Source organism: Protopterus annectens, chromosome 1.part0 (assembly GCF_019279795.1).
Source record: "Protopterus annectens isolate FY-2018-M chromosome 1.part0, PAN1.0, whole genome shotgun sequence".
Lineage (NCBI taxonomy): Eukaryota > Metazoa > Chordata > Ceratodontiformes > Protopteridae > Protopterus > Protopterus annectens.
This window is the reverse complement of record NC_056725.1, coordinates 61,678,265-61,705,755: the sequence shown is the minus strand read 5'-3', so window position 1 is coordinate 61,705,755 and position 27,491 is coordinate 61,678,265. Positions and strand designations below refer to the sequence as shown.

Below are 27,491 nucleotides of genomic sequence, written 5' to 3'. Positions count from 1 at the left end.
CATTTCAGTTTTAAATGTGGACTATAAGATGTTCATGTCTATTTTAGCTAACAGAATTAATCTACTTATACCTAAACTAATTAACAGTGATCAAACTGGGTTTATTTTAAATAGACAAGTACAGGATAATAAGGCTATGCAAATAAAAATAAAAAGAGCTTTATATCATTAGTCTCAATTTAGATAAGTCTTTTGACTCAGTTAATTGGTCATACCTGTTTAAATCACTTAGTGTATAATTTCTAACCTGAATTAATTGCATTAATTTCTAAGTTACACAATAATGCCTGTGTGCATGTTAAAATAGGTAGTTTTTGTCTCTTTTTCCTTTAAATTACAAAAAGGCACAAAACAAGTCTGCCCATTATTAACTTTACTTTTTGCATTAGTTATAGAACCCTTTTCTAATAGTATTAGATCAAATAAGAACATTAATGGTATCAGAATAAAAGAAGATATCAAGTTAAAGATTTATCTTCTTGCTGATGAGATTTTACTAACAATAGGACATATACAAAATTCATTAGAACATATAATTCTACAAGTCATTTTGAAGAAATCTCAAACTTAAGATTTAATCATAATAAAACAAGTACATTATTAACTAATAAAAAATTAAAAAAATCATACAAAAATATTCTAACTTCAGTTGGAATAGCAATCAAATGAAATACTTTGGTATAACCATTATGTCTAATAGTAAGGAAATGATGCACACAAGCTTTCAACAGGTTGTTGATAAAATTTTAAGTTTAGTCACAAATTGGAAAACATTCTTCTTTACCATGGAAGAAAGATTAATGCATATTAAGATGGTAATTCTCCCTAAAATGTTGTTCATCTTGCAATCTTTAGTATTATCTCCACCAAAAATGGAAGAAGATAAATAATATTCTACTTATTTTTTTGGCATCCAAATAAACCAAGAGTTTCTTTAACTGGCACAGAAAAGGTGGGGATAATGGTGGAATAGGATTCCCTAATATTCAATTGTATGCTACTTCGACAATTGTAAAAGTTATGGCATTGTGGATAAATTCATCTTATGATTCAAAATGGAAACAAATGCATCAAGGAATGTTATTAGCAAATAATAAATATATCACAACCAGACATAAACAAAAAGTCCCTAATAGTTTCATCTGGTTATTAAAAGAGTTTTTCATAAATGGAATTACACCCTCTCCTCAAATTCCCTATTTAAATAACATAATTTCCTTTTTCCAAAGGTTCAACATATTCTAACCATGTTTCAAATTGCATATACAAATGACTGCTTAGAAACTCGTAACTTCAGCAAAATGCTAGTATTGAAACAACAAAGTAACTTAATTTATTGGCATCAATACTTATATATATATATATCTACATATATATATATATATATATATATATATACACACACACATATATATATATATATATATATATATATATATACATGCAGTTGAAAATTTAACATCCAAATACGATCAAGATTCTGAGAATTGATTAATTTTACAGTTTAGAGACTTTGTGACCACCAAAATAAATAAGATATTTAACCTAGATAAAAATCATTCCCCAAATTATTGGCATTCTTAATAAATATCAGTAATAATGCAGTGAAAAATAAATCCTATTTTTCACAAATTTATAAAATTCTTAAGTTAGATTTCACATATTTATACAATTCCTATTGGAAATATTCCTCAAAAATTAATGATGAAAACTTCTCTGAAGAATGCAAGAAATTAATATTAAAATCTACAGATAAGACTAAATCTTCATTGTCTTGGAAAATTTTCACTTAGAAATTCTTGCACAGAGCTTTTGTCACTACTAACAAAATTATGAATGTGAAGTTGTTAAATCTCGCAGTTTATTCTCACTGATGGGCTCTGAGTCGATCCTTGGCTCCGACACGGCCAATAGCAAAGCTCAAGGTTTGCCAATAGCTCGAGACCAAGCCCCTTATCCCATGATTCACTGCTAGAATTACCTCAGATCTAGTTTGCCACGGCACAGATCTCGGTGTTCCAGATAGTTTCTTGATAGGATGGTATATATATATATATATATATATATATATATATATATATCTATATATCTATATATATATATATATATATATATATATATATATATATATATATATATATATATATATATATATATATAGATATATAGATATAGATATATATATATAAAATCTCTATAGTTTTAGGCTTAGACTTAGTTTTAGATAAATGCCCTGTGTTGGCTTCTGTTTTTCTATAGTGTTGGCCTTGTATTTAACCAGATTCTTAGGAGTACTTTGGTAGATAATTTCTTAAGTGTGGTGTTTTAATTGTTTAAAATCATTTAATTTGATAATAGAGATCTCTGATGAGAAAGAGAAACCAGATTTTTAGGAGTACTTTGGTAGATAATTTCTTAAGTGTGGTGTTTTAATTGTTTAAAATCATTTAATTTGATAATAGAGATCTCTGATGAGAAAGAGAAGCCACATCCAAAATCTGGCTTCAAAAAATGTCCGGATTCTGGACAAAAAATGTCAGTAACTGACCGGCGTGTTCAATGTGTTTATTTTCTGGGGGCTAAACACCTCCAAGTCTCTTGCAATATCTGTCACTCCTCCTCCTCCAAGGTACTTTTAGAGAGAAGGAGGAAATTAGTGGATAGGGATTTACTTCAGCACCCTTTCTCCGAAGTGTTGGGTGACCAGGATGGTGCTAGTAGATCCTCAGTCTTCCAAGTCCTCAGGTGACTCGAAAGCATCCAAAAAGACTAAAACAATGGAGGGTGTAGGGTCATTGGTTCCACTGTCCTCGGAACCGAGTGTCCCTTCTGTTCGGAGCCAGGTCACAGCTTTGGAGCCGGTCTCTGAGAGTCCCTCATCTCCTCTGCTCCAATCAGTGCACTCCTCGAAGTCTTCTGTCAATCTCTCCGATATGGATATGGACCAGCCAGTGCAGAAGCTTTTATGGGCACCAGGCCTTGATAAATTGTTGTCGGCTCCGACGCCTTTGTCGGAGCCGAATAACACTAACCCAGTCTTGACTACTCCTCCTCTGAGCCGTACTGGACTTTTGGAGCCGAAGGAGCCCGACCTGATAGTTATTGAACCTGTGAAGCCGAGACCTGCACCGGTGTTATCGGTTCCATCTACTCAGATGTCCTCAGCACCAACTGGGGACACTAGGAGCCGACATTCTCCTGCCGGGTCCGGGGAGGATAGTCGTACCGATTTGCCGGTACCGACTCTTCCTCTCGGGGCTTCAGCTCGGATGAGCTCGGCTCCTACCTCGGACTTGGAGCCCATGGCCTCGGTGCGGGAGGATCGGATGGTCCCTTCGGATCGGTCTACCCCTTCTCGTCGGAGCCATGATGCATTTGATGCCATGAGGAGAATCCTGTCTCCAAAGACATCATCAGCATCAGCTCTGGCTTCCTGCTCCCCTCAAGGGCCTGTGTCCGCTCCTGCTTCTACCGGTCCACCCAAGCATAGAAACCCTGAGTCTCAAGTAGCCCCATAGGGTGCCCCCTGCTCTTCTGAGACCTCCCCAGATCCCTCCTAATAGAGATTCTAGGATAATGGATATATATGGGAAACACATGTTTAGTTCAGTGACCTTTTCCCTTCGATCACTGAACTATTTAACCCATTTAACAAGACTACTTTCCAGGGTACGGTAGCTGCAGGGGTTGCCGACAAAGTTAACACACAGCTCGCTACCCTAAACTCAGTTGTGAACCCATCCATGCATGTCATATCTTACGCAGCTGATGGTTTGAGTAGGACCACTAGTTCAGGCATTGCTGTGCGTAGACAAGCCTGGATGCATCTCTGTTCCTTTGCGGAGCCTTTCAAGTCTTCCATTGTCATCACCCCATTTGATGGCTCACCCCTGTTTGGGCCCAAGGTAAAGGAAACTCTAACCAGGTGAGAGCAGGAAGACAAGAACTCTATCTGCCATTGGAGTCTGTTTTTCTACCCCTACTCAGCCCTATCTCAAGGGCCCTAAGGGCAGAAAAATGTGGTTCTGAAAAGCACAGGGAGCCTTTCAGGACACACGTGGAGAAACCCCCTCCCTGCCCTTTGGTTTCACTACAGCACCCAGAGTGTTTACCAAATGCATGGCAGTGGTCACGGCTTACCTGAGGCATCTAGGATTCCAGGTGTTTCCATATCTAGATGATTGGCTCCTCACTGCTACCACCAGGCATCAATTGATTCTGGCAACACAATCTACTCTGACACTCTGCCACCACTTAGGTATTACAGTCAACTTTGAAAAGTCTGCTTTGTTGCCATCGCAGCATACAGTCTTTATATGAGCAGAGTTAGATACCTCAACCACCACTCTACGTCTTCCAGTCGAAAGGGTCTCACTTCTTCACCACCACGTCAACTCATTGGTGTCAGAGAACAGAGCTACAGCCGCAGAGGTCTTGAAGGTACTAGATTTGATGGCAGCAGCAATTCTAGCCAAACCACTCACAAGGATGCATGTGCAAATTCTTCAATGGCTCCTGTTCGCTCAATGGTCTTACCAGAAATTACCACTGAACCATATGATTCTAATCACAGATTCTTGCAAGAGAGACCTTCGGTGGTGTTTGACGTCTCCTCATGTCACAATAGGAAGACCCTTTGTGCTCCCCCCCCCAGTAGCCACTGTGACTACGGACGCTTCCCTGATAGGGTGGGGGGGCATTTTCAGGGCAAGACTGCCCAAAGCACATGGACAGATCAAGTCACATCTGCTTATCAATATTCTGGAGTTAAAAGCAGTACTTCTGGCGTTGCAGTACTTCCAGGACTCTCTTCCTCTAGGGACAATTGCAATTCAGACAGACATGTCAGTGGTCTGGTATTTGAACAAACAGGGCGGAACCAAGTCTTATCCCCTTTGTCGAGAAGCCCTCAGGGTATGGCAGTGAGCTGTGTCATCCCAGTGTTTTCTGTTAGCAACGTACATCCCGGGGAAATCCAACGTGATGGCAGACAAGCTGAGCAGGGCAATCCTGTTGCCTCATGAGTGGTCTCTCAACCAACACGTTGCAGACTTGATTTTCCGCAAATGAAGCCAGCCTTGCTGCGTCCTCTTTGCCATTCACATCAATACCAAATGCAGAAGCTACTTTGCCCTAATACCACCTCTGGGACATCCCCCAAGAGACTCACTCGTACACTATTGGCCTCCGGGTCTCCTATATGTATTCCCACCAATTCCACTGATACCCAGGTTTTTACAGAAAGCAAAATCGCTGGGAAGGGCTGTTATCCTCATAGCCCCCCCATTGGCCTCGACAGATTTGGTTCCCTTTCCTTCACCATCATCTGCTGGAGGATCCATGGATCCTGGACCCAGTTCCAGACCTCCTGACACACCCGTCAGGGGATCTCTATCCTTCATTGCAGTCTCTAAAGCTGACTGCTTGGCTGATCCACTTCCCCAAATAGCCAGGCTTCATTCACCCTCAGATGACAGAAGACAAATTCTGTTGTCTTCTCATAAGCCATCCACCAGAAAACTATATCACAGTAAGTGGAAAAGGTTCTCCATTTGGGCCCGTATACAAAAAATTGACCCTTTCCGAGCTCCTTTGTCATCCATTTTACAGTTTTTGACCATGATTTTTAAGGAATGAGCAGCAGCTGCCGCAGTTCAGGTTCGGTTAGCCGCCATATCAAATTTCCACCTTGGATTCGATGGGTTAAATATTATGGCCCATAAGTTATCTAAGGTTTTTCTCAAAGGTGTTTTTCACAAGAGACCTCCTGTCAAAATCCCTTATTCTCCCTGGAATTTGAATTTTATGTTGTCTCAAATAATTCTTCCCCCCTTCGAACCAGCATCATCTTGTGATCTCAAATTTTTGCCCTGGAAAACTATTTTTCTAGTGGCCATTACTTCTGCCCACAGAGTGTCAGAACTTTAAGCATTATCTATCAGACCTCCTTACATGATTTTCCATGCTGATAGAGTATCTCTCAGAACAAACCCTTTCTTTTTACCTAAAGTCTGTTCTGAGTCCAATATCAATCAGGTCATTGAGTTGCCAGTCTTTTTTCCCAACCATTCCAACAAATTGGAATACATGCTGCACAAACTTGACGTACACAGACAGCTCAGATTTTATCTTGATAGAACTAAGGATATTAGAAAATCAGATCAACTCTTTGTATCCTTTTCGGAGGCCAGAAAAGGTAGACCAGTGGCTAAAACAACCCTTTCAAAATGGTTATCAGATTGTATCTCATTTGTTCATGCAAATGCTAACATACCTTTGCCACACAAAGCAAAGGCTCATTCAACCAGAGCCATTTCTACGTCTTCTGCTTTTCAAGCAAAATTGCCCCTTGACAACATTTGTGCTGCAGCCACTTGGTCTAAGCCTCATACCTTTATCACTCATTACAAAGTAGATAAGGCTTCCAGGGACAAGTCTTCTTTTGGTTCCACGGTCCTGAAAAATATACTCCCGTGAGCCACCCAGGATTGCGGGTGCTAGGGACGCTACCCATCAGTGAGAATAAATGGTGAGATTTAACAACTTCACATAAAGAAGTTATGTACTCACCATAACGTTCCATGTGAGTTGTTTATCTCATCTTTATTCTCACGTCTCTCCTTCTATCCCCCTCCTGTCTGACAGTTGACCTAGAGGCTAGTATCATCCTGGTTGTTCAATACTTCTTCCTTCTTGGGGAGTGCTCCTCTTACAGGGGTATATATACATGCAGCAAACAAGATCTGAGGTAATTCCAGCAGTGCATCATGGGATAAGGGGCTTGGTCTTGAGCTACTGGCAAACCTTGAGCTTTGCTATTGGCCTCGGCTCCGAACCCATCAGTGAGAATAAAGGCGAGCTAAACAACTCACATGGAACATTATGGTGAGTACATAACTTCTTTTTATGTATAAATCAAATAGAATTAAATGCTAGAGATTGGATTCTGGAATAATAGCTGATTGGACGCATATAGTATATAAATGTGAAGTCATCTTCTGTTTTTGGAAAAAAAATGAATGACTTCCCTCAAGCTCTCTGCTCAGATAGATGTAATATTTCAAAATCTTCAGTTTTATTTAATGCGCCGATTCCTCAGATTATTCCAAAAACCGAAGTGCCTCTTCTTTGGTCTATTCTTGCTCTAGCTAGAAAAGTAATTACCAAAAATTTGAAAAGTTAAGTTACTCTTATGCTGAATTTACTAGTATGGCAAAAATTGTTTGTAGTATGAATTGCGTACTATAAAGATGAGAACTTCTAATATTAGAAATGACAGACACTGAGGAAGGATTGATTGTATATTCGAAAGCTTTGTCATTTTTAATAAATTGCGTTTGGCTTGACGTTGTGGAGAGAATATATTTTTTTTGTTGCTGCTGCTTTTGCAATTTACTCTCCACTTTACTTCTCATTCTACCATTTTTGTGATTGAACTTCTAATATTACACATTCATATGAATCTTTGCCTAAACTTAGATTTGCTTGAAAATTATGTGTTGCTATGTATACCTTTTATGTAGTGATCAGCTGTGGACTATGTAAATAGTTATTTGTTTGTTTTATAAATTATTTGGTTATCTATTGTTTTAAAACCAAATAAAAACATTTATAAAAACACTTATATACACACTCAGTTGCTATCATATATCCTCTCTAACACCCAGCACAGCTTTGATCCTAGCTCGAATATGTTAACAGCCCTATTCAGACCTACAGAATACATAAAGGGTAGTGTGGCAAAGGCTGTATTTACAGACGCACATCAAGGCCTTGATCACAATGGTAATCTAGTGTTCTGATGAATATATTGAAACAAAACAGTTTCTACAACTCCACTACTGTCCTGTGTATAGACTGCTTATGAAATAGTTAAAACAAAAGTACTCCTGTGAAACATACACTTTGAAGACCTCTTCTCTAATGTACCTCAAGAATTAATTCTTGGCCCTTGTCTCTTCATTATTTATAAATTCTGTCCTAACCGATCATCATCATAACATGATCCTTCACACAATCTGCCTTCTTTTAAAATCATATAATACTATCCCATAACTTCAAAAACATCTACAGCAGCAGTATTCATTGTTATGTCACTTGTTCCGCACCAGTTGTCTCTTAGTAAATTCCAATAAAATTAATACATATTTGGTACTCTGCAGGATCTAGTCACTGACACTCCCATAGAGTTAAATGATTCTTAAGAGTAGCTCAGTCTTATTAGTTCATGTTTACTAATATCTAGGTGTTCATTAGGTTCAGGATTATGATGCCAAAACAATCATTTCATAAGCTTATTATAGCCGTAGATATACTTATAAGTTTGTAATACACCTCACAGCTGACTCAAAAAATTCATTGTACTTCAAAAAGTACAGTTTACAGTCTGTAGATTTATACATTTCACAAATCAAAGAACAAACTATTGCCTTTAACCTCAGTTTAGATACTACCAGTCACTTTACACTCAGACTTTTTTTTTTTTTTACAACTGTACTGTACAAATGAGTTCTACGCACCATTAGGTAGTAAAGTTTTGCAGTGCAGTACCCATTAAGAAATACCACAGGCTCCAGCACACTCCCATGACCCCCACCCCGTATTATACCACAGCATCTATGTTCTTTAGGATCTACTTCACATAACTGAAATCCCATTTCACTGACTTTCATTACACCAAGACCAAATCACCTGATTTTCAAAATACTGAAAATTCATTTCACTTAATCTCATTCCACCTAATTGTAAGCCATAGACTTGATGTGGGTTTCCATTCACCTTTGACTTGTTTGTGATAAAAAGAATTTCTATAATTTACAGTGCTGGCTATCAGAATACCGATAGTCATGTAGAAAGTGGTGGTGTACTGTTTTAAAATGTAGGTATGTCTCTCTACATTTGTATGGGAAGTATTTAAAGTAATATGGCGGATGTTTTGTGCATTCCCAGCAGTAGTGGCAGTGTGTAGAGTACTGTAAGGCAAGTAAAAGGTATATGCCCTTTTCCCCCACTGTAGTGCGATCCTGGAGTTAGTATATATAGTTGGGGGGGGGGGTGGCATAGCCTCCCCACTTAGTTTGGTTTTGTATTGTCTGGTTTCTGTTAAGAGGGTAAGTAGTTTTGTTGTGAGTGTGTTTGTCTATGTTTTCCCATTTAGTCTTTTGAAATTTAGCATTGTAAGCTTTCGGTGAAATGAGATACAGTGAAATGAGTTATCAGTATTTTGAAATTTAGGCGATTTGGTCTTGGTGAAGTGAAAGTCAGTGAAATAGGATTTCAGTGATGTGAAACAGACCATGAACGACAAACGTGGGAGTTTATCCCGCCAGATATCTGCTCTGAACTCATCCCTAGAATCCTTCCAAATGTTTCTTTGAACATCTAAAGTTTTCTTCAGACTGTACTTGCTTTCAGCATCCCCCACCTGAAAAGTACTTAACGTCTGTATACTTAGCAACCCACTCCCTCCCTCCCTGTCAATTTCTGTTTACTAACTCTTTAATTTGAATAGCTGTGTTAATAACCTTAATGTTTTATTCCTACGATAGAATTTCTCTTGTAATAGGATATGCATTATGTTTTGGTAAGACCCTGGATCGTTTGTGAGGTGGAAATGAAATATTTATTCACAAAATAAAGGGCTTAAGATTGTAATGTTGGATTTCTTTAGTGACTTTTCTTATTTGGTTTCTGCAGTACGAGTTCAGTCCTGCTTGCTCACGTTTGCGTTTGTATACCTGTGTATCTATGTATCTATATGTGTGTGTGTGTGCGTGTGTGTATGTCTATATAAACACACACACGTATACATATTAGAAGTGGGAGTGTTAAGAAGTTGAAATAGCTGCAGTGCATAAATCATTAGCATATGGGTTGGGGGAAAATATTTTCACCAATATTTTTATAATTATATGAGGGTCTAGAGCATTTCTATATGGAATTCAGTATTTCTAATCTCCTATCAGACAAGCTGTTGTCACCTGAAGATAGAGGGGTTGTTTGTACACCAAGAGTTTTGTGAGTATTGGCATGAAATAAAATTATGACTGTGATTTTGAGGAGACTGTTTGCTAAAAGATTACACAGTTAAAGGTGGTGAACTAAAATGTATTGGGATAGCTGATAAAAGTAATCTAAACATCAGTTTTGCAGCATCTGTATGGTGGTGTACTTGTGGAATGCATGACTGTGAAAAGAAGAACATATTCTTCAAGAACTATTACCACTTCCTTAGCTAAAGAAGTTTTGTTTCCAGTATCAGCAAGCCTGGCTAGTCTTTACTTGTAAGACAGAAATGCTGTATAAAAAGAAAACCAAAGTATCTTTGAAATCAAAATCTATATTTATAAAATAAATGTGAATATTTCTAATATTAAGAAAGCCTGTTTATTTTCACCTGTACTTCTCAAAACTTCATATACTTTTTTTTCTGCTAGTTCTTTCTACGTTATAGGCCATCCAAAAATGTTCAGTCTTGGATTTAATTTAATCTCTAGCTTTATATCTTTTGGACAGTTTTTTGCTGAATGAGTAACTTGTCCCCCTTTTTTTTCTTTTCTGTGTCTCTTTTTCTGAAACAGTAACTATCTGTACAAGAAGTGAAATGGAGGACTTCCTTAGAGAAGCAGTCTGTATGAAGGAGTTTGACCACCCCAATGTCATGAGACTGATTGGTAAGAAGAAGAACAGAGTACTTGGCATGCTGATGTTTGTATCTGTATTTGTGATGGAGACAAACATGACAAAACAACTGTGACTTATGGAAGAATTAACAGGACACCAAAAGGGAGTGCTGCTAGAAATAATTAGTGCTGTTATTCTTACCTGTAGGTTAACAGTCTTTGAAGTAACTGATACTGTGCATTTCATTTGCTGATTTAAGCATTATAACCTTTGAAGGTGAGGTTAGATGTCAAAATCTTGACAGACTTCATTACTGTTGAATTGATGAGCTACATTTGTTTTCAGATGTTCTACATTTATACCACCTAAAGTGTACATCTCTGACCTAAGTATGTCTCGGTTTGATTTAATAAAGGATGCCATTTTTAAGTGTTAACTCTGCCAAACAGGAAAAGCATAAAATGGAGCAGAATAAAACGATGGCCAGAAGTTATAAAAGTAAAACGACTTTAATGGAATCCAAACATAAGCGCTTTCATAGTTACACAGACTGCTTCTTCAGACGATATTATTAGTCAGAAACCTTTATCCCTTAAATACAGTGCTTAACATTCAAATGCACTACCTTCCTGATTGCTTTTTGCACATTTAAAGAAACACCATCATTGCTACTGCAAAAAACAGCTAGTATTAAATACATTTACTAAAGCTAGTTACATTCAAAGCTGTATAATACAATATGTAACTATTACCACATTACCTATTTAGTATATGTATGTATACAATATGTAAATTACATATAAACAACCTATAAAAAAATTAAAATTTTTTGTAAAAAACATGCGTCATGCTGCTACCCCACCAGTATACACACATTGTTTAACATCCAATTAAAACTATGTTATCTACGTAGAGGTCTAGCTTTCAATATGGGTTTGATGGGGACTTTGCCATTCAAACCACTGCCACTATCAGCTCTTAATTTAATAATCTAGCGGGTTTAATTTGTTTCCGTCTCATTTTTAACATCTCTCATCCAGTCTATTTTTTTCATAACTAGGAAGTGAAATTTGTGTGTGCCCCCTTTGTGAATAACGTGTTTGGCTAAGGCATTAGTGGTGATTCTGGTATTAATATTATATATATATATATATATATATGTCCCCTTATCCTATCACGTAGTCTCCGATCAGTTTTGTCCACATAGAATGAGCCACAGCTTATGCAGTAGGCTAAATAGACCACATTTGTAGCGTCACAAGTGGCTGCAACATTAAATGTGAATGACCTATCAAAATCTGGATGATAGAACTGTCCTGTTGGATTTATGTAGTCACAAAAGTTACAGCTATTTACAAGGACTAGTACCCATTCCAAACTCAGTATTTCGCTGAGTATTCCTACCCACTGAATAACATAACCTTCTTTTAAGGGATTTCACATTTTATATGTAAAACTCGTATTACCAACAATGCCTAGTGTCTTTTCATCATCTGCTAGGATAGGCCAAAACTTCTTGTATATATTAGTGGCATTACTTAAAAAATAAACAGGTAATCTCGCTATATTGTGCTTATTGTTGCCCCACTTTTGAGCTTCCATCCCCTCAATTACATCAGAGAAATAGGGATGTGCCTTCTCTGTTCTTTTTTCCTTTACCTCCTGAATAATATGCCTAACTTTGTGTGCTATATCCCCTGCTTAAAAATCTATGCTGCAGTTTTTCTATTTCTGCTACAAAAATTGCATCCTTTTTACATAACCTGGAAATTGTCATAGTTTGTCCCTCTACTATTATTATTGAATACATGTGGGGGATGGATACTACTTCAGTGTAGTAGATTATTTCTGTGACAAGTTTTCCTATGCACTTTGGTGCTAACATCCCCTGTTCGAGACTTGGACACACTTATTTCCAAATAGGATATCTGCTCATACGAATATTCCATGGTAAAATTAAAAAAGGATGTAACACCATTAATATAAAAATTAAAAGCCTCCAACTCTTCTTCTGTGCATCGCCATATTATAAAAAGGTCATCTACAAACCGTCAATAGAAGCATACTTGTTCCCTGTATAGTCCCCCTCCATTATGGCCCTTGCTACCAAGTGGCCATCACCAGGTTAGCGTAGCTATTTGCACAGGATGTGCCCATAGCTACAGCATCCACTTGTAAAATAGATGTCCTTCTCAAACATAAATGTATTGTTTTCCAAAACTGTCCCCATAAGGAGGCATAATAAATCTATATACTTGATGTCATACTTACTATGCTTAACCAAGTATTGTTGTAGCATAGTTATTCCACTTTCATTAGGTATTTTTGTAAATAATGAGTGAACATATAAAGTTACCAGAATAAGGTCAACCATGCTGGCTTGGTCCCTAAAGAAAGCATACAAACCTCTCAGAAAATGTTTCGAGTCACATAAGATTACAGAACTACATTCTAATAAAGGTTTAAACTTTTTGTCTAAGAAAATGGAAATTGACTCTGTGCACAAATTTCTCCCGGAAACACTCAGTCTTAAAGGAGGGTTATGTATTTTGGGTATACCCTGTATGATTGGAATAAGAGGTTCCTCAATTCTTATACATGGAATACTCAATAGCTCTAGATAGTAAGCTCTCTTCTGGTATATTATTCACACTATTTGGTATATTATCCACTTCCCATTGTGTAATCAGCTAATAAGCTCCATCAACAATCTTCTCGGACTGGTAACATAATGTTGGTAATCCATTACTACTACAGGACCACCCTTATCCGATGGGTGTATAATAATGGTATTATTTATTTGCAAATCAACAAGTGCTTTATACTGTAACTTGGTCAGATTATTATATGTCATATGTACATTCCTTGCATTACAGTTTTTATACAACTTTGCTATGCACAGTTTTTCAAAAACTTCCAGCACTGGATGATTTAATAGAATGTAAGTGCTATGTTTGCTAAATTGAAATGACATTTCATCAGATTTAATACTTGCAAAATTCAGCTTTGACATTGCATTCCTTATAAAACACTTTAAGTCCAAACTAAAGTCTGTTACCATTGCTTTCTGAGAAGGAATGAAAGAAAGGCCCTTCTCAAGTACTGCTTTTTCAGTCTCTGTTAGAAATGTTCCAAATCAATGATTGTCCATGACTGTCCACATTTTCTTTATACTTGATGTGTGCTGCTGTTTGATTTCCAGTTTCCACCTGACCCTTGTTCTGCTCTGACTCCTGGGGCGATGAAACATGCTCTCCTCTTCCTTGGACATAGGCAGAGGGAATGGATGACAAACCTGCTGCTGTTTACCATAATTCATGCTGTTGGAATTCCCCCTACTGGTTGTAGCTTCAATTGCAGTCATCAGCTGCATGTGTTCACTGAGTTCAGCCTGCTGCCTATGGTTTGTGCTAGCCTCCTTCCTTCTAGCCCCCTGCTTTTGTATTGAATTAACCGTCTCCATGCCAGAGGAATCTAGTAATGGTGCATGCACTTTTTGGTTAGACGCAGAGACAGTAGCAAGTTCTATATTCAAAGTGTCTTGTGTTAATGCAGGCACCACCGTATTGAAACAGAAGGCATCCTGTGTTGCAGATACCTTTTCATGGGTTACTCTGCTGTTCTCTATTCTATCAACTATCTGCCATGTAAACACATGGCCATTTTTAAAATCATGTCTGCCTCGCTAAATTTTCTTGATTTTGATCTGCAGCTGTTTCCTCTCAAAAAACATTGAGTGAGTCTAATGCAGTACCAAGCTTCACATCCACTAATTCCATAGGAAATTCACTATACAGCTCATTTTGGAGATAGGTAGCCTTTTGACACAGTGACTCCTCCTGTAGTCTAAAAAATCAATTATAAGTCTCATATAGTTGAAACTCAACTCCTTTTTGCCACCTTGTTAATAGTTCTGAATATTTGTCTCCATATGTTGACATTTTAAAAAGATGATGACCTTTAGGAACTATTTGTAGCTTCATGTTTGCCTCCATATGATATCTTTGCAGTTGCAGCCATTTTAACTTAAATACTATATTCTCAAGCTGCAGCATTTTATTGTTTAGTGAGGCTATATCAACAGATGCCTCTGCAGTTTGATTACTCAATGAAACAATTTCTCCATTTAAAAGTGGGTTGCAATCATCTCTTAAATTTTTAAGAAATCTTTCAACATAGGCATTACCTACTTTCTTGCTGGTCTCTGGTCTCTTTGTATAATCAAGCTCCACATCAGGCACTCCCCCTTCGGCCATCGCTCTGGGTTCCTGTGTAAAAAGTAAATAAATCCATAGCACAACAGCACAAAGATACACCAGATAATAGCCTGCTCTATAGAACAACCAACTGGAAAAGCATCAAATGGAACAGAATATAACAATGGCTCCATTTTATGCTTTTCCTGTTGGTTGTCCTGTGGAGCAGGCTATTTATCTGGTGTATCTTTGTGCTGTGGAATTATTCATTAACTCTGCCATAGTTCATAGATTCATAATTTCTGCACTCAGGATGAAGAAAATATTAGGAATGCAGACTCCTCATCCCTGCAGTAAACATCCTATCTTTTGCCCATGCATCAAGACAGTCTTTAAATGACTGCAGTGTTTCACTCAGCCTTACTTACATAGATATGTACTTCCATAATATTGCAAGACTCTGGGAAATAAATGTATCCAACTTTGTAGTTCTGTTGATTGACTGAGTGTAATGAAGCTAAGTATTATGACATTCATTCATACTAGCACTCGGGCTAAGGAGAGCACCTGACCCTGTGCACATTTTGCCCAATTACCTTATATTAGACTCTGATTGCAACAAATCACAGTAATCCAAATCAACTAAGCTTCTTATTCTCCTTGTAAGTTTCCACTGGATTATTTCTAACATGTTGAAATCCGTATGGCTGTATATACAGAAAAAACTATTGCATTGCATAATAAATTGGCTAAAGGACTTGTAAAGGGTACGGAGCACCCTGGAATTTTTTGATGCAACAACTTTAACCAGCCCTGTTTTGAGTTGCTTTCTTATTAGTCTATGTTAGTAACATTTACAGTTCATTTATTGGGTAATTTAATATCACATGACTTTTACTACGCCATTCACTCCTAAGGATCAGTGATGCCATTTTGGATGTGCACTTGAGTCACTCTACAGGCCATTTTTGCCATGTGATGTTTTATTATTTAGTGTTTGTTTATTGTAATGGTAGATTTTTAAATGTGGCCTTTAAACTTTTGTTTAAATTAAATGATTTTTACAGAGCTGTTTATTTTGAAAAAGTTTTTAGTAATTGTGTGAAAAACAGAAGGACTAAATATTAATAGTCTTGTTACTTTCAGTCTCTACGTTATCCGTGTGACTCTTTTATAAAGTGTTGCCTTTGGCTGCTGTAGAACAACATGAACATTTGAGGTAAGAATTCTTTTAAGGCAAGCATCAGCGTGAAGCACTGCTTGAAAGTTGCTTGAAGAAAAGATTTAAATGAATCAGGGCCATTAGAAACCCTCTTTAGAATCCATCAGGGCCACTAGAAAGCTCTTTAACCACAGCCTTCAGAGGAGCTTTGTCCCAGAGGAATGGAGGACTGCAACATTCAACCCTCTCCACAAGGTCGGCCCAGAGAACTACAGACGCATAAGACTGACCAGTTTTATCTGCAAGGCCATGGAGAGAATTATCATGGACTTGATCAATAATGACATAGGAATTCTCCAAAAACTGGACTAGATCCAACTACTTTGTCAAAGGGAGGTCTTGCCTACTCAATCTGTTGGACTTCTTTGAGAAAGTTACCAGGGCCATAGATGAAGTTAAAAAGGTACACACCACTTATCTAGACCTGGTAAAAGCAATCCCCCACTCTGGGATCATAGATAAAGTTACTTAGTTAGGCATAAACCCCTACATCTTTAGATGAATAACTAAGTGACTCAATGATAGCACACATGTTGTTCAGATAAGTGAATCCACTTCCAATAAGAAACCTGTTACTAGTGGTGTCCCACAGGGTATTCAGTGCTGAGACTAATCCTGTTTGGTATATATTTCTCTGAAGTGGAGGCCAATCTTGGGAGCCTCTGGCTCACCAAGTTCATTGATGACTGTAAGCTGGGAGCAATCAATTAATCCCCAAACAATGATGACATCCTACGAGCAGGCCTGAACATGACAAATGACTGGTGCCAAAACCATGGTCTGAGACTTAATGCTAAAAATGCATAATCATACCCATTGTTAAATCAGATGTCTCTGCAAATTATAATATTGATAGCATACACCTGAAAGTAGACCCAGTGGTGAGGGACCTAGGAACACAGATAGATAGTAACATAAACTTTGACTACCAGGTAGGTACAGTACTGAGGAAATCCTTCTGTGTGGCTCAACTTATAAGTAAAGGCATGGCATCAAGATCAAAGGAAGTCATAGTGCCATTGTACTTGGCCCTATTCAGGCCCATAATCAAGTACAATGCTCCCTTTTGTGTGTATCTAACTGGACACTTACACCAATTGGAGCGGCCCCAGAGGTTACTCACTAAAAAAATGAGACATGTTTTATGCAGACTGACTAAAGGGCTCTATCCCTACTCCATCTCATATTATTTATTGAGAGGAGACTTATACCTGACCTACAAAGCATTCTCTGATCCAACCCTGATGAATATGTTGCATATTCACAAGAAAAATTATACTAGGGTTACAAGTTCCATGGACTTGAACCTTATTTTGTGGCTCTAACAGAACTTGCTGGAGAGACAGATTCATATCCCAAAGGCTACCCTGTCTGTGGAATAAAGTCCCATCTTCAGAAAACAAAGCCCATCCCTCACTCTCTTCAAAAAGAATTTGGATAAATGGATGGGGGACCATAAATTCACTGCTGGGGTACTGCCCATGTCCCTTATGGACAGAGGCAGTCTGTAAAATGGCTCAGGACTCCAGCATCCAACGATCCACTATCTTGATACTACCCCATCCCATATCAGGGGAATTAAGATATAATGTTGTAATATCACAGGTATTATTGGCTTGGCTTGTAAAGGTTCTTGTGCCATTAGCCTAGTAATCACCTATGAACTTATTGTTAACATTCTGCTTTAATGCAAACACTTGTTCAAGGAAGGTATACTGTTCTTCACCTGAATCTTCGGAAGAACGGTAGCGATCAAAGAAAAGAAATATATGGCTGACACAAAGGTTCTTGGATCAGCTGTGATCAATCTCATGTTTGATCATAATGTGATTAACTGAAGATAAAAGCAATTGTTTTTTGCAGAGGACAACCTCTGTGTCTGCTGATAAGGCAAGCCACCATACCCCCATCTCTCTCTTCCCCTCCCCATATATATTAGATACAGAGATATAATCTGTATCTCCATCTATTATCTATACTGACTCTGAGATTGTAAAATCTGGGAGAATAAGGAGAAGGTGAGTTTTATGTCTGTTTTCCAACTTCTCCATCTTCTCTGAGTCCCTCAGACCAAAATTAAAGCACACAATTGTGCATTTATGTTGCCCACTCAAACCCAGTAGTCATTATGTATCAAGTTTTTTGAGATTCACTGTGCCAATGCATGATAATGTACAGGTTTCCTAAAGTTTTTCTTTAGTGAATACTGAAATAATTGTAGAACAAGTCAGAAATGCCAATGAACCGCATACTAATTCCTTTTTTGTGCTGTTTTCCAAACATTTAGGTTAACTATACTGACTCTGCTGTTTTTAAATCCCTTTGATAAAAGGTTATGTCTACAAAATGGTTTACATAAATGATGCTGAGACATTTCTCTGTAAAATGTCCAAAGATGGTTCTCTTAGCTTCAAAATCAGTGGAGCAGCTGCATCTCTAATGAGAAAAATTATACTTTTGTGCCACAACATTTAAAAATTACTTTTATGTGAGTTTTTATACTATCATTGTATGTCACCTAACAATAAGAGCATAATTAATTGACAGTCAAGTAGCAGCCCTAATGTTGATATCAGACCATTTTCCCTAAAGGTGCACATCTGCAGCCAAAAAAAGACTGGTCCTAACCTCAAATAATAGCCTAAAGTCTAGGGCCTGAGCCAAGTACTTGAGCAAGGAAGAACATGGAAACATTTGGAATGTGGGCGGGCCATGAATCTCTCTCTGGAATTCTGCATGAGTCCTGGAGAGAAAAGTCTCTGTTGAGAAGTGTCACTGCTAAACTTTAGGTGGGTGACTCAGTGGGCCGCAGGACATGGCATGAAACAGAAGTGCTGTGGTCACATAAACTGCAGGATTGGGAGTGCATACATTTTGGGGCTCACACTGGCTTTTTTCTTTAATTCATTAGTATAAGAATCAATAGACTGTGTAGAACTGACCTTTTACATCCTTGAAACATTTTTTGTTTCATCACTTTAATATTCTACGGTTTCACCATCTTGAAAGTTAAATATAGTATAAACATTAATGGCTTCTTTTACATTGTCATGGGGGGCAAGGCCACAGCACCTCCAAACTTGTATGTACTAGCCCCACAGTTGCATAAACATCAGGGTGGCTGAAAGACCAAGACAGTGAGCAGATGCATTCAGCCACCAACATTGCATATTTCAAAGTTCCCCACTATGAGTTATCACACTCCATGATACCTGTTCTTTTAACTGATAAATAGTATAGCTATATATTATGGATAGTAGGGCTAAAATTCTTTCTCTTCCTGGCACCCTTAGATCTAGGAGGGTCTAGTCAAGACTTTACCCACTGCTTCCACAATGGGGTACCTAATGGCTTGCTATGATTTTGCTTGCATTGTACGTGACTGAGACAACTTTCCTTCTGGAAGGAGCTGAAGGCATTCATTCTGGACATCTTCTTGGAGGACATATTATTCATCTAGCCTTCACACAACCACAGAACTTATTTCATGATACCCTGAAAAAGGAAATTGGCCCTCATTGGAGGATCTTTATGAACTCCCACAACTCCTCCACTTCCTCTTCCTTGTATGTCTAAACAAAATCCATGAAAAGCAAGCTTTCTTTCAGAGTGAGGGGTACATGTCAGCAGATGTTCTTGCTCCCCCCATGATGGTGCCAGGTGAGTGATCCAAGAGGATGACGCTTTAGGTTTAAGACTGACATTCCTAATTATTGTCATGGACTCTCCACTGAGTGTCACTTCTCTCACCTTGCCCCTCTTTGGAGGATGATCACAGAGTAATACTGAGTTTGAACAGGGTGATGGGTGACTACATGTTGGAACTTTAGGTTCTCTGCAAAAAAAGGTTTCTATTCAGAGTTTAGTTGAATCTGCATTGCTATTAAACGGGATCAGGATCTTTTTCTGAAAGAGACTGCAGAGGCTTGTCTTCCTTCTGAATGAACCTAGGTATATAGATATATATATTTTTTTGGATCTGACATGGAAAGGATGATGCTGATCCTTCCTCAACGTCAGTGACTTTGAACATATCCAGTAAATCAGATTACAAATGGTGAATCTCCATGGGGGTCATGCTGTGCTGCCACGAGGTATATAAATGGTTTCACTAATCAAGATGAACACTTTCTAGCAAAACAGTGACTGAGGTCACTCAAGTTAACAAGTGATAAGTTATTTTCTCTAGCATTGGTATCACTTCCATTACTGTGGACTGACAATGCATCTGGAGTGTTCAGTAAGGTGGCTGTCATGATTTATAGAGGCTGCATAGGAGAAAGAGCTCAGTGGGATCCCTTACCTTGAATATTGGTTTCTGATTTCCCCATCAAAGAGTTCTCTAATGGACTGTCTGGAGTAGATTCTGCCATGGCTGCCATCTGTGGGATGGCCATAAACTGGGCAAAGCCTGCTGTGGTCTTTTCTGTGAAGACTACCTTCCTCAGAACATCTAGTCCCATTCAATCCTACCAAGAGGGCTCAAGGGATCATAGCTTTGAGAGTTTGTTTAGGGATACAGGGGAGAATTCAGCTGAAATCCTTACCTGCCGGACAGTTGTCAGCTATTTTATGCCTATTAGGACTTACACCAGTATTATAGTCTACCATTGATGACATTTCCTTGAAGGAGCTTTGTATTGCCATCCTATATAGACGATGGGGCTATTTGTCCTCTTGTAACTTGAACTCATGAATGACAGACAATGACGGTCTTCCATTTGAACCCATTATTTCAATGGTTTTGATGTCTGTCTCATAAAAAATGCTTTTCCAGGAGGCCATCAGCTCTACCTGTAGGAGCTTTGAGCTGCAAACCTTTATCTGTAATAATCCATATCTGTTTTTTCATTTCAGTAAAGAACCATATATGTTCTTTAAAAATTAACACTTGTCCCTTATGACCAACCCCCAGTGTCTTCTGAACTTGGTGTCATGACTATCCATAAATTATACATTGACTGAGGAGACAGTTGTAACAAAGCTGAGGCAAAAAAACAGTGTAAATTTGGAAGATCTGTATAGGCATGCATCCATCACCTGATAAAGATTTTTGGAGACAAAACACCTTTGTTCACCTTTTTTTCCTCTGAAGAAGATTCACTACTAAGGTTTAAAGTTTCACTGAATTAAGCTAAGAGTTTACAGCTGACCCTTTAGGACATAGACATGTATGTACTTGATTGAAGAGGAATTCTTTACAGTTTCATTGCAGTGTTGTACATTTCAGCATATGAGTGTACCCCTGTTTATGACAGAATACTAGAAAAAAAATAAAAGAATAATCAGGAGTTCATATGGAATTAAGAATGTATTTTCTTATATTTAGATTACACATACAGATTATTTAATTTAATTTTTGTTTCTAGTTCCACGAGTCAGAGAATAATCTATAAATCTGTATTAATACAATGCATGCAGAAAACCCGATATAACCAGTTTGTCCTATGACATTACACATGCTATAGAAACTGTTAGATGAGAATGTATCACTTGGTGTAATTAACAAAAGAGATTGTTAAAACTACATATTTGCTATCACAAATACATGTTAAATAGGCTGACATAAAACATAGTAAAGAGTAGGCAGATTAAAGCAATATCATTAATTACTGCACTCTGTGTTCATGTCATCACTAATTTATTATATCCTCTGGCATGTGATATATTTATTCAGTAATCCTACTAGAAATTTTCAAAGGGGTTAAACCTTCCACACCTCCACGCAAGGGGACTGTGTAACTTAAATCTCCTTACTTAATGTAACCAACTCTGAGGTTGCACTACCTCAGGGTAAGCTATCATTTTAGTGCATTTAAGCCAGTTAAATTGCAGGGGTTCATAAATATAAGACTGAGAGCCAATGCTCAGCTACCTGAAAGAACAAGAAAACTGAACCCATCAGGAAGAGAACGAATTATGAAGATCACTGTTATTTGATTGAACTCATTTGATCCTAGGCTGGAGTGCCTTCTCTGCAGAGTCTACATGTTCTCCCTGTGGTTGCATGGGTTTCCTCCGTGTGCTCCGGTTTCCTCCCACATCCCAAAGACATGCTGTAAGTGGATTGGACACTCTAAATTGGCCCTAGGTATGAGTGTGTGCCTTCTGTGGAAGGTTGGATGCCGGGCTGGCAACTCGACACTGTAAAACTCTACTGCCAATCATGAGCGGACAGGTGATCCACTGTGGCGACCCCCTAACCGGAAAAAAGCCAAAAGAAGAAGAAGAAGACTGTTATTTGATTGAACTATTGTTGCAGGGGGCTTTGCCCATTTACAACTTGCAAACTATATATAGAGAATGGGCAAACAGTACAAGTCCTTCCATATCACTGTATTCTTAACATAAGAGATTCCCTGCCAAGGGTAGCCCAATGTCCGGCCAGTAAAGCAAAACCTTAGGATTTTATAGATGTTGCACGTCATGTAAATCTGCATGTCCTCCAATTTTTAATACTTGCTAAACAACTGTTTACCAGAGGTATGATTCTGTTGGTACTGCTGGTGCAGTTCTACCTCTACTGGATTTTTGGTGGGATGCAAGAATTTTTGAGTTTTCTGGTTAGCTGTAGATGTGATACCTGATGTCCATATACTAGACCTGGTTGATTCTCCTTCAGAAAGAGCTTTGTTTGGCATCCAAACAGCGTCTGAATAGTTTCTAGAATAGTTTGAGGCTCCTGTGTTGTAGGGTAGGTGCAAAAAGTTTGAGTTCTTTTCCTTCCTTTTCTTCTGAAAGTAGTAAGATGCTTTCATTCCACCTCAACCCTCAATAGATTCAACCACTTCATCCTTTAAGTCAAGTTCTGGATAGTAACTTGCCAGAATATTGTCTCTCTGTTGCAGGTGCCGAGATTGTATAGCTTTTTGGCACATTGTTGTGTGACAGCTGTCCAGGAGGCTTCCCTTGTTTGTTCTGGTTGAGTTTTAGTTTCTTTATAAAGTGTTGATGTTTGGTCTGTTCTTCACAACCTGAGTATTTAAAAAGACACTAGCAATTGTGGTACAGACCATGCAAGAGAAGTAACTTCTTGGGTTCACCTAAGTAAGTGACCTGCTCTTGTTTGCACTGGAAGTGGCAGCCCTGGTAGTGGATCCTTCCTGGGTACTATCTCTGTGACAAGCCTAGGCTGGGTGGAAAGTTCACGTTAAACTGGGAGATGTTTTCTCTTGCTTCATTAGAAGCTACTGAATGTATTGGAGTGAACTTGAACATACTGTGTTGTCAGTCACTACACTGTTGACAGAGGTGCCCTAGGAATTCATACTATTGCAGTCTAGGTGAGTGCTGCAGAATTATTCCAAGAAAGGGCATTTCTGCACCCCCCTAGAACTCCTTGTGGCCACACCCATATTCTTGTGCTTTTGGATGAGGATATTGTAGTGGTCATTGCAAAGTTGTCATACTTCCAATGACATTGTTAGTATCTGTCTGCTGCCTTTGGACTGGAAAGTAGAGTCAGTGTTACTCTTCTGTTCCTGTAGTCCATCTCGCTACAGAGTCTGATAATGAATGGTTAATTGATAGTTTGGGGAGCCCACCTGGATTTCCTTTCTTGGGCTTGAAAAGGAGTTCCTCAGGGTAGGCACTTCACAAAAGCTTTGTCAATTTGAGAGCGGTACTTTTTTATCTTCAAGATATACAGGGGTAGTTGAGACCAGAGTTTCTCCTGCTGCATTTAAATTACCATGACATGATGCTGTATATAAGTAAACAGGGCTTTATATGATAATACTATCTCTGCAGAGATGCAATGTTCTGACAAAGGGACATAAAGCGAAGCATATGTTGCAGATGTTTACTCCCAAGGAAAAGTGAATGCACTGCCAGACTCTTCCATTTCAGACCATTAACTGTCTGGTCTGGCCCATATTCTTATTCAGTGTGTGGGAAAATGGAGTTTTCCCTGTTTTGCTGGGTCCAACCAGAGAAGTGGGGATTTCAAGGTGGATGCATTCAATTTTCCTAAGAGACTCCTTTTGTTGTGTAATAAAATTAAGAGAAGAAAGATCAAGACTCCTCCATTCCATCTCTTGGTCATAAAAAATGTACAAACCAAGAAAGTTCTGTCTTTATTGGGTGATAGTAATAGCCTGTTCTCATTTCTGTCATGTTAGAACTTTTGCTCCTGTCAAACTTACTGACAGGAGTCTAAGAAGTGACAGAAGCTGCCAAAAAGCCTAACACTTGTTATGTGTATTCTACTATGCAGAAGACGTTCTCATTTTGAGGGAGAAGTGATAATTGTGTGCTCCAGGCACCTATTTGTTTGCTTTTTATGGTGAATGGGCATGTTTCAGGAATCATTTTGCTATGTAACCTTTCATAAGGTTGAATTGTGATCTAACCCCAGCTGGTTAACCAGCCCCTTAAACAGGGTCTGCATCTTTGCCTACAATTGAAAAACTGATGTCCTTCCTTAGATCCCTGTTGCAGTATTCCTATATTATTTGTTTATCTAGCCAAATAATCTGGACTTCTGGCTAGGTTACCAAAGCCTTCTATAGTGCCTGACTTATGACCTAAGCCTGTGGGCATAAGGGTACATAAGTGGATGTATGAGTGTGAGATCTTCAGACTTTCACCACCAGTACAAATGCAGATCTTGCATCCATCAGTCTGTTCTACATGTGGTTGTTGGTATTATCCTTGCCTTCACTTACTCAGAAAAGTGCCACATTGTGGAACCTTCCTTGTCTTCTTTGCAATTTGGTATTCTAATCTTTTAGAAGTCAGCTAGGGAGGAAGTATGATTTGTGGTAGGCAGATTCCTTATAAGGATCTCTATTCCCACTGTCTTTTTGTCTTGGAACCAAACACAATTATAAGATTTGACATATTTGCCAGTTGTTTGTACTAAAAGTCCTGTGTATGCATCTTTCCTCTCTTAATACCTAATAAGAGAACCTTTGTCATCCAACATCCCATTCTTTCTAAAAAAGAACTTAAAACAGCCTAGGCATGAACCATCATCTGCCCTTTCTGACTCATGCATACCCACTGAATCTTGACGTGAGCCCACAGTACATTTGATCTTTTCCCATGCTCCCACTAATGCAATCCTGTTGGAGGCTGGTTTGGCATCTGCCTCACACACATCCAACATGACTAACCAAACTGATACAATGGAGGAGGAGGAACCTAGGCTGATAATTTCAGAAGGACTGGAAGGCATCCCTGAAATCCTGGTTCAGGAAGAGATGTGTGGGTCTTTGATAGACATACACCAAAGGCTGAATCTGCTGCATTTCATTAAAGTGTAACCTAAAAAAAGAAACAGGAGAATAAAAACGTTTCTCCTTTTCAGAAGTCCCTGGAAAATGGATGGATTTTTGTCATGGCCTATTTAAGGCCATTTTGCCTGTCAAACCTCCTTCCTATCTAGCCATGATACCTTCTTCTGTCCCTTATTACAGAAAACATGTTTCCTGTTTTGAGGAGGATGAGGCAGGTTCTGATTCCATTGAGCATTCCCTGGCTTACTTATCTCAGATTTACTCTCCAGGCCAGATGGCTTCTTATGATGAGGATATCTTAACCCCTCAACTTGCCTGTTGAAGAAATCTCCTCTGGGGAAACCGTCACAAAAATGATGCAGCATTTTGAGTGGGAATCCAGACAAACGTCTGTGCAGAAGAGATATTGCAGTTTACTGGAGATTGGTGCTCTATGTCTGCACCAGTCCCCCAGTTTTTTAAGCCCTTCTAGATGCATTTGAAAAGATCCACCTGTTCTTTGTCTGACTCTCAATCTCCAGCCTATAAAAGACCTTCTGGGTCCTCCTATAAAGTGCCTGAAGACCTAAAATTCTTCTATAAGAATCCTTTAGCAGACCCCTTTATCTTTCCTTTTTCTACAGACAAGCCTTTCAGATTTTTACCTCCTGCTAATTCCCTATCCTCGAACACAGACAGTAAGTAGGGTCATGAACAGATATGGAAAGGTTTATACCTCTGCCATTCTGACTTTCAGAGCTTTGAAGTACCAAACACAAATGATTATATGCATCTGATGCTCATTATGACGGATTTGAACAAAATCCTGAAACAAAACAGCAGTCTGTTTCCATGGTGGGTCATGCTACCCAGATGGTAAAACGTAAAGTGCGGTAATTATACAGTGGAAGCTTCATCCAGCTGCTACTTGACCTGTTATCAGAAGATTTGTGTGGCTTCATTCTCAGTCCCTTCCTGAGCGTACTAAAGCTAAACTTTGGGATTCCCCTTTTAAATGGGATATGTTTGGTCCTAAGGTTGCAAACTTGTTTAAATCCTTGCAAGAACAATGGAAGATAATGCAAGCTTTCAAGCAAATCTTCGTTACTTCTGTTCACACGTATCAAAGGAACTAACTGCCTAAGCCTAATTCATTTTCTTGTAGGGACCCTAGAGCCACACAGAAAGACATAAAAATGCCAAGAATGAGATTTCAAGATAAATCTCTTAGAGACTACGTGTTTGGGAAACCTCCCTTTCCAGACAAAGCACCATGAATATTTGCCACCACCTTCCCCTCTGTCAAAAAACTAACCTCATCATTTCTGTTTGGCAGCTCATAATCTCACAAAATGGGTCCTGTCCATTATTTAGCAAGGCTACAAAATGACTTGGAAGGATATTCCAACTTTCAGAAGTATCCCACCCCCCCTCCCAACCAGGTGCACTTTTTTCCTATCTTTCAGGGTCTTTACAAACAAGGCATGATGAATCTGAGCCCCTACTGCATGTTGGAAAGGGAATTTATTCCAGACTCTTACTGTTGCCCAAAGGAGTAGTAGAATGGAGGACCATCCTAGATGATGTCCCATCTCAACACTTTACTGAAGCTGCCATCTTTTAAAATGCTTTCTTTGCAGATTCTCCTTCCTTACATCATTCTACAAGTTTTTCTGGTGTCATTGGATTTGAAAGATGCTTATCTTCAATTTCCCATTCATCCTTCTTTCTGGAAGTTTCTAATGTTTTGTGCTGCTTGTTCAGTTCTCCACTTTATACCATTGGGTTATCTACAGCCCCCAGGGTCTTCCCAAAATGCTTTGCCCCTGCTATAGCCTTTTACAGAGCTCAGTGAATTCAAACATTCCAATACCTTGACGAACTGCATCATCTCAGGAGGTTCTGTTATTCGGTTAAAGCATCTCAGCTATGATATCGCTCATCTTCAGAGTCTGGGGTTTATGATAAATCTAAAAAAAGTCTGCGCTGACCTCTACTCAGAACCTGGTCTTCCTTGGCTGCAGGTTGGACACAAATTCATTCTGGCTTTGTTCCCACAAGAGAAGGTCCCTCTCCATGCCCTTTCAGACCCTACTGCTTCTTATACCTGCCTTGCAGGGGATATTCTCAGAGCTCTGTGGTTAATGGCCGCAAACATTCCTATGATTCCTTTTGCAAAACTACATATGAGAAAGATCCAGTGGTATCTAAAATCTCTTTGGTCTCAACATT

The 27,491-nt window shown here is 38.6% G+C and overlaps 1 protein-coding gene across 1 annotated transcript in view; it reads left to right on the top strand.

Annotated features, from left to right (window-relative positions):
- The window catches only part of AXL (AXL receptor tyrosine kinase), a 1,440,461-nt gene that overhangs the window by 1,204,236 nt on the left and 208,734 nt on the right, over positions 1–27,491 (top strand). The window contains exon 15 of the mRNA XM_044083580.1: positions 10,581–10,673. Coding sequence (XP_043939515.1) covers positions 10,581–10,673 — 93 coding nt within the window. The remainder of the gene's footprint in view (positions 1–10,580; positions 10,674–27,491) is intronic.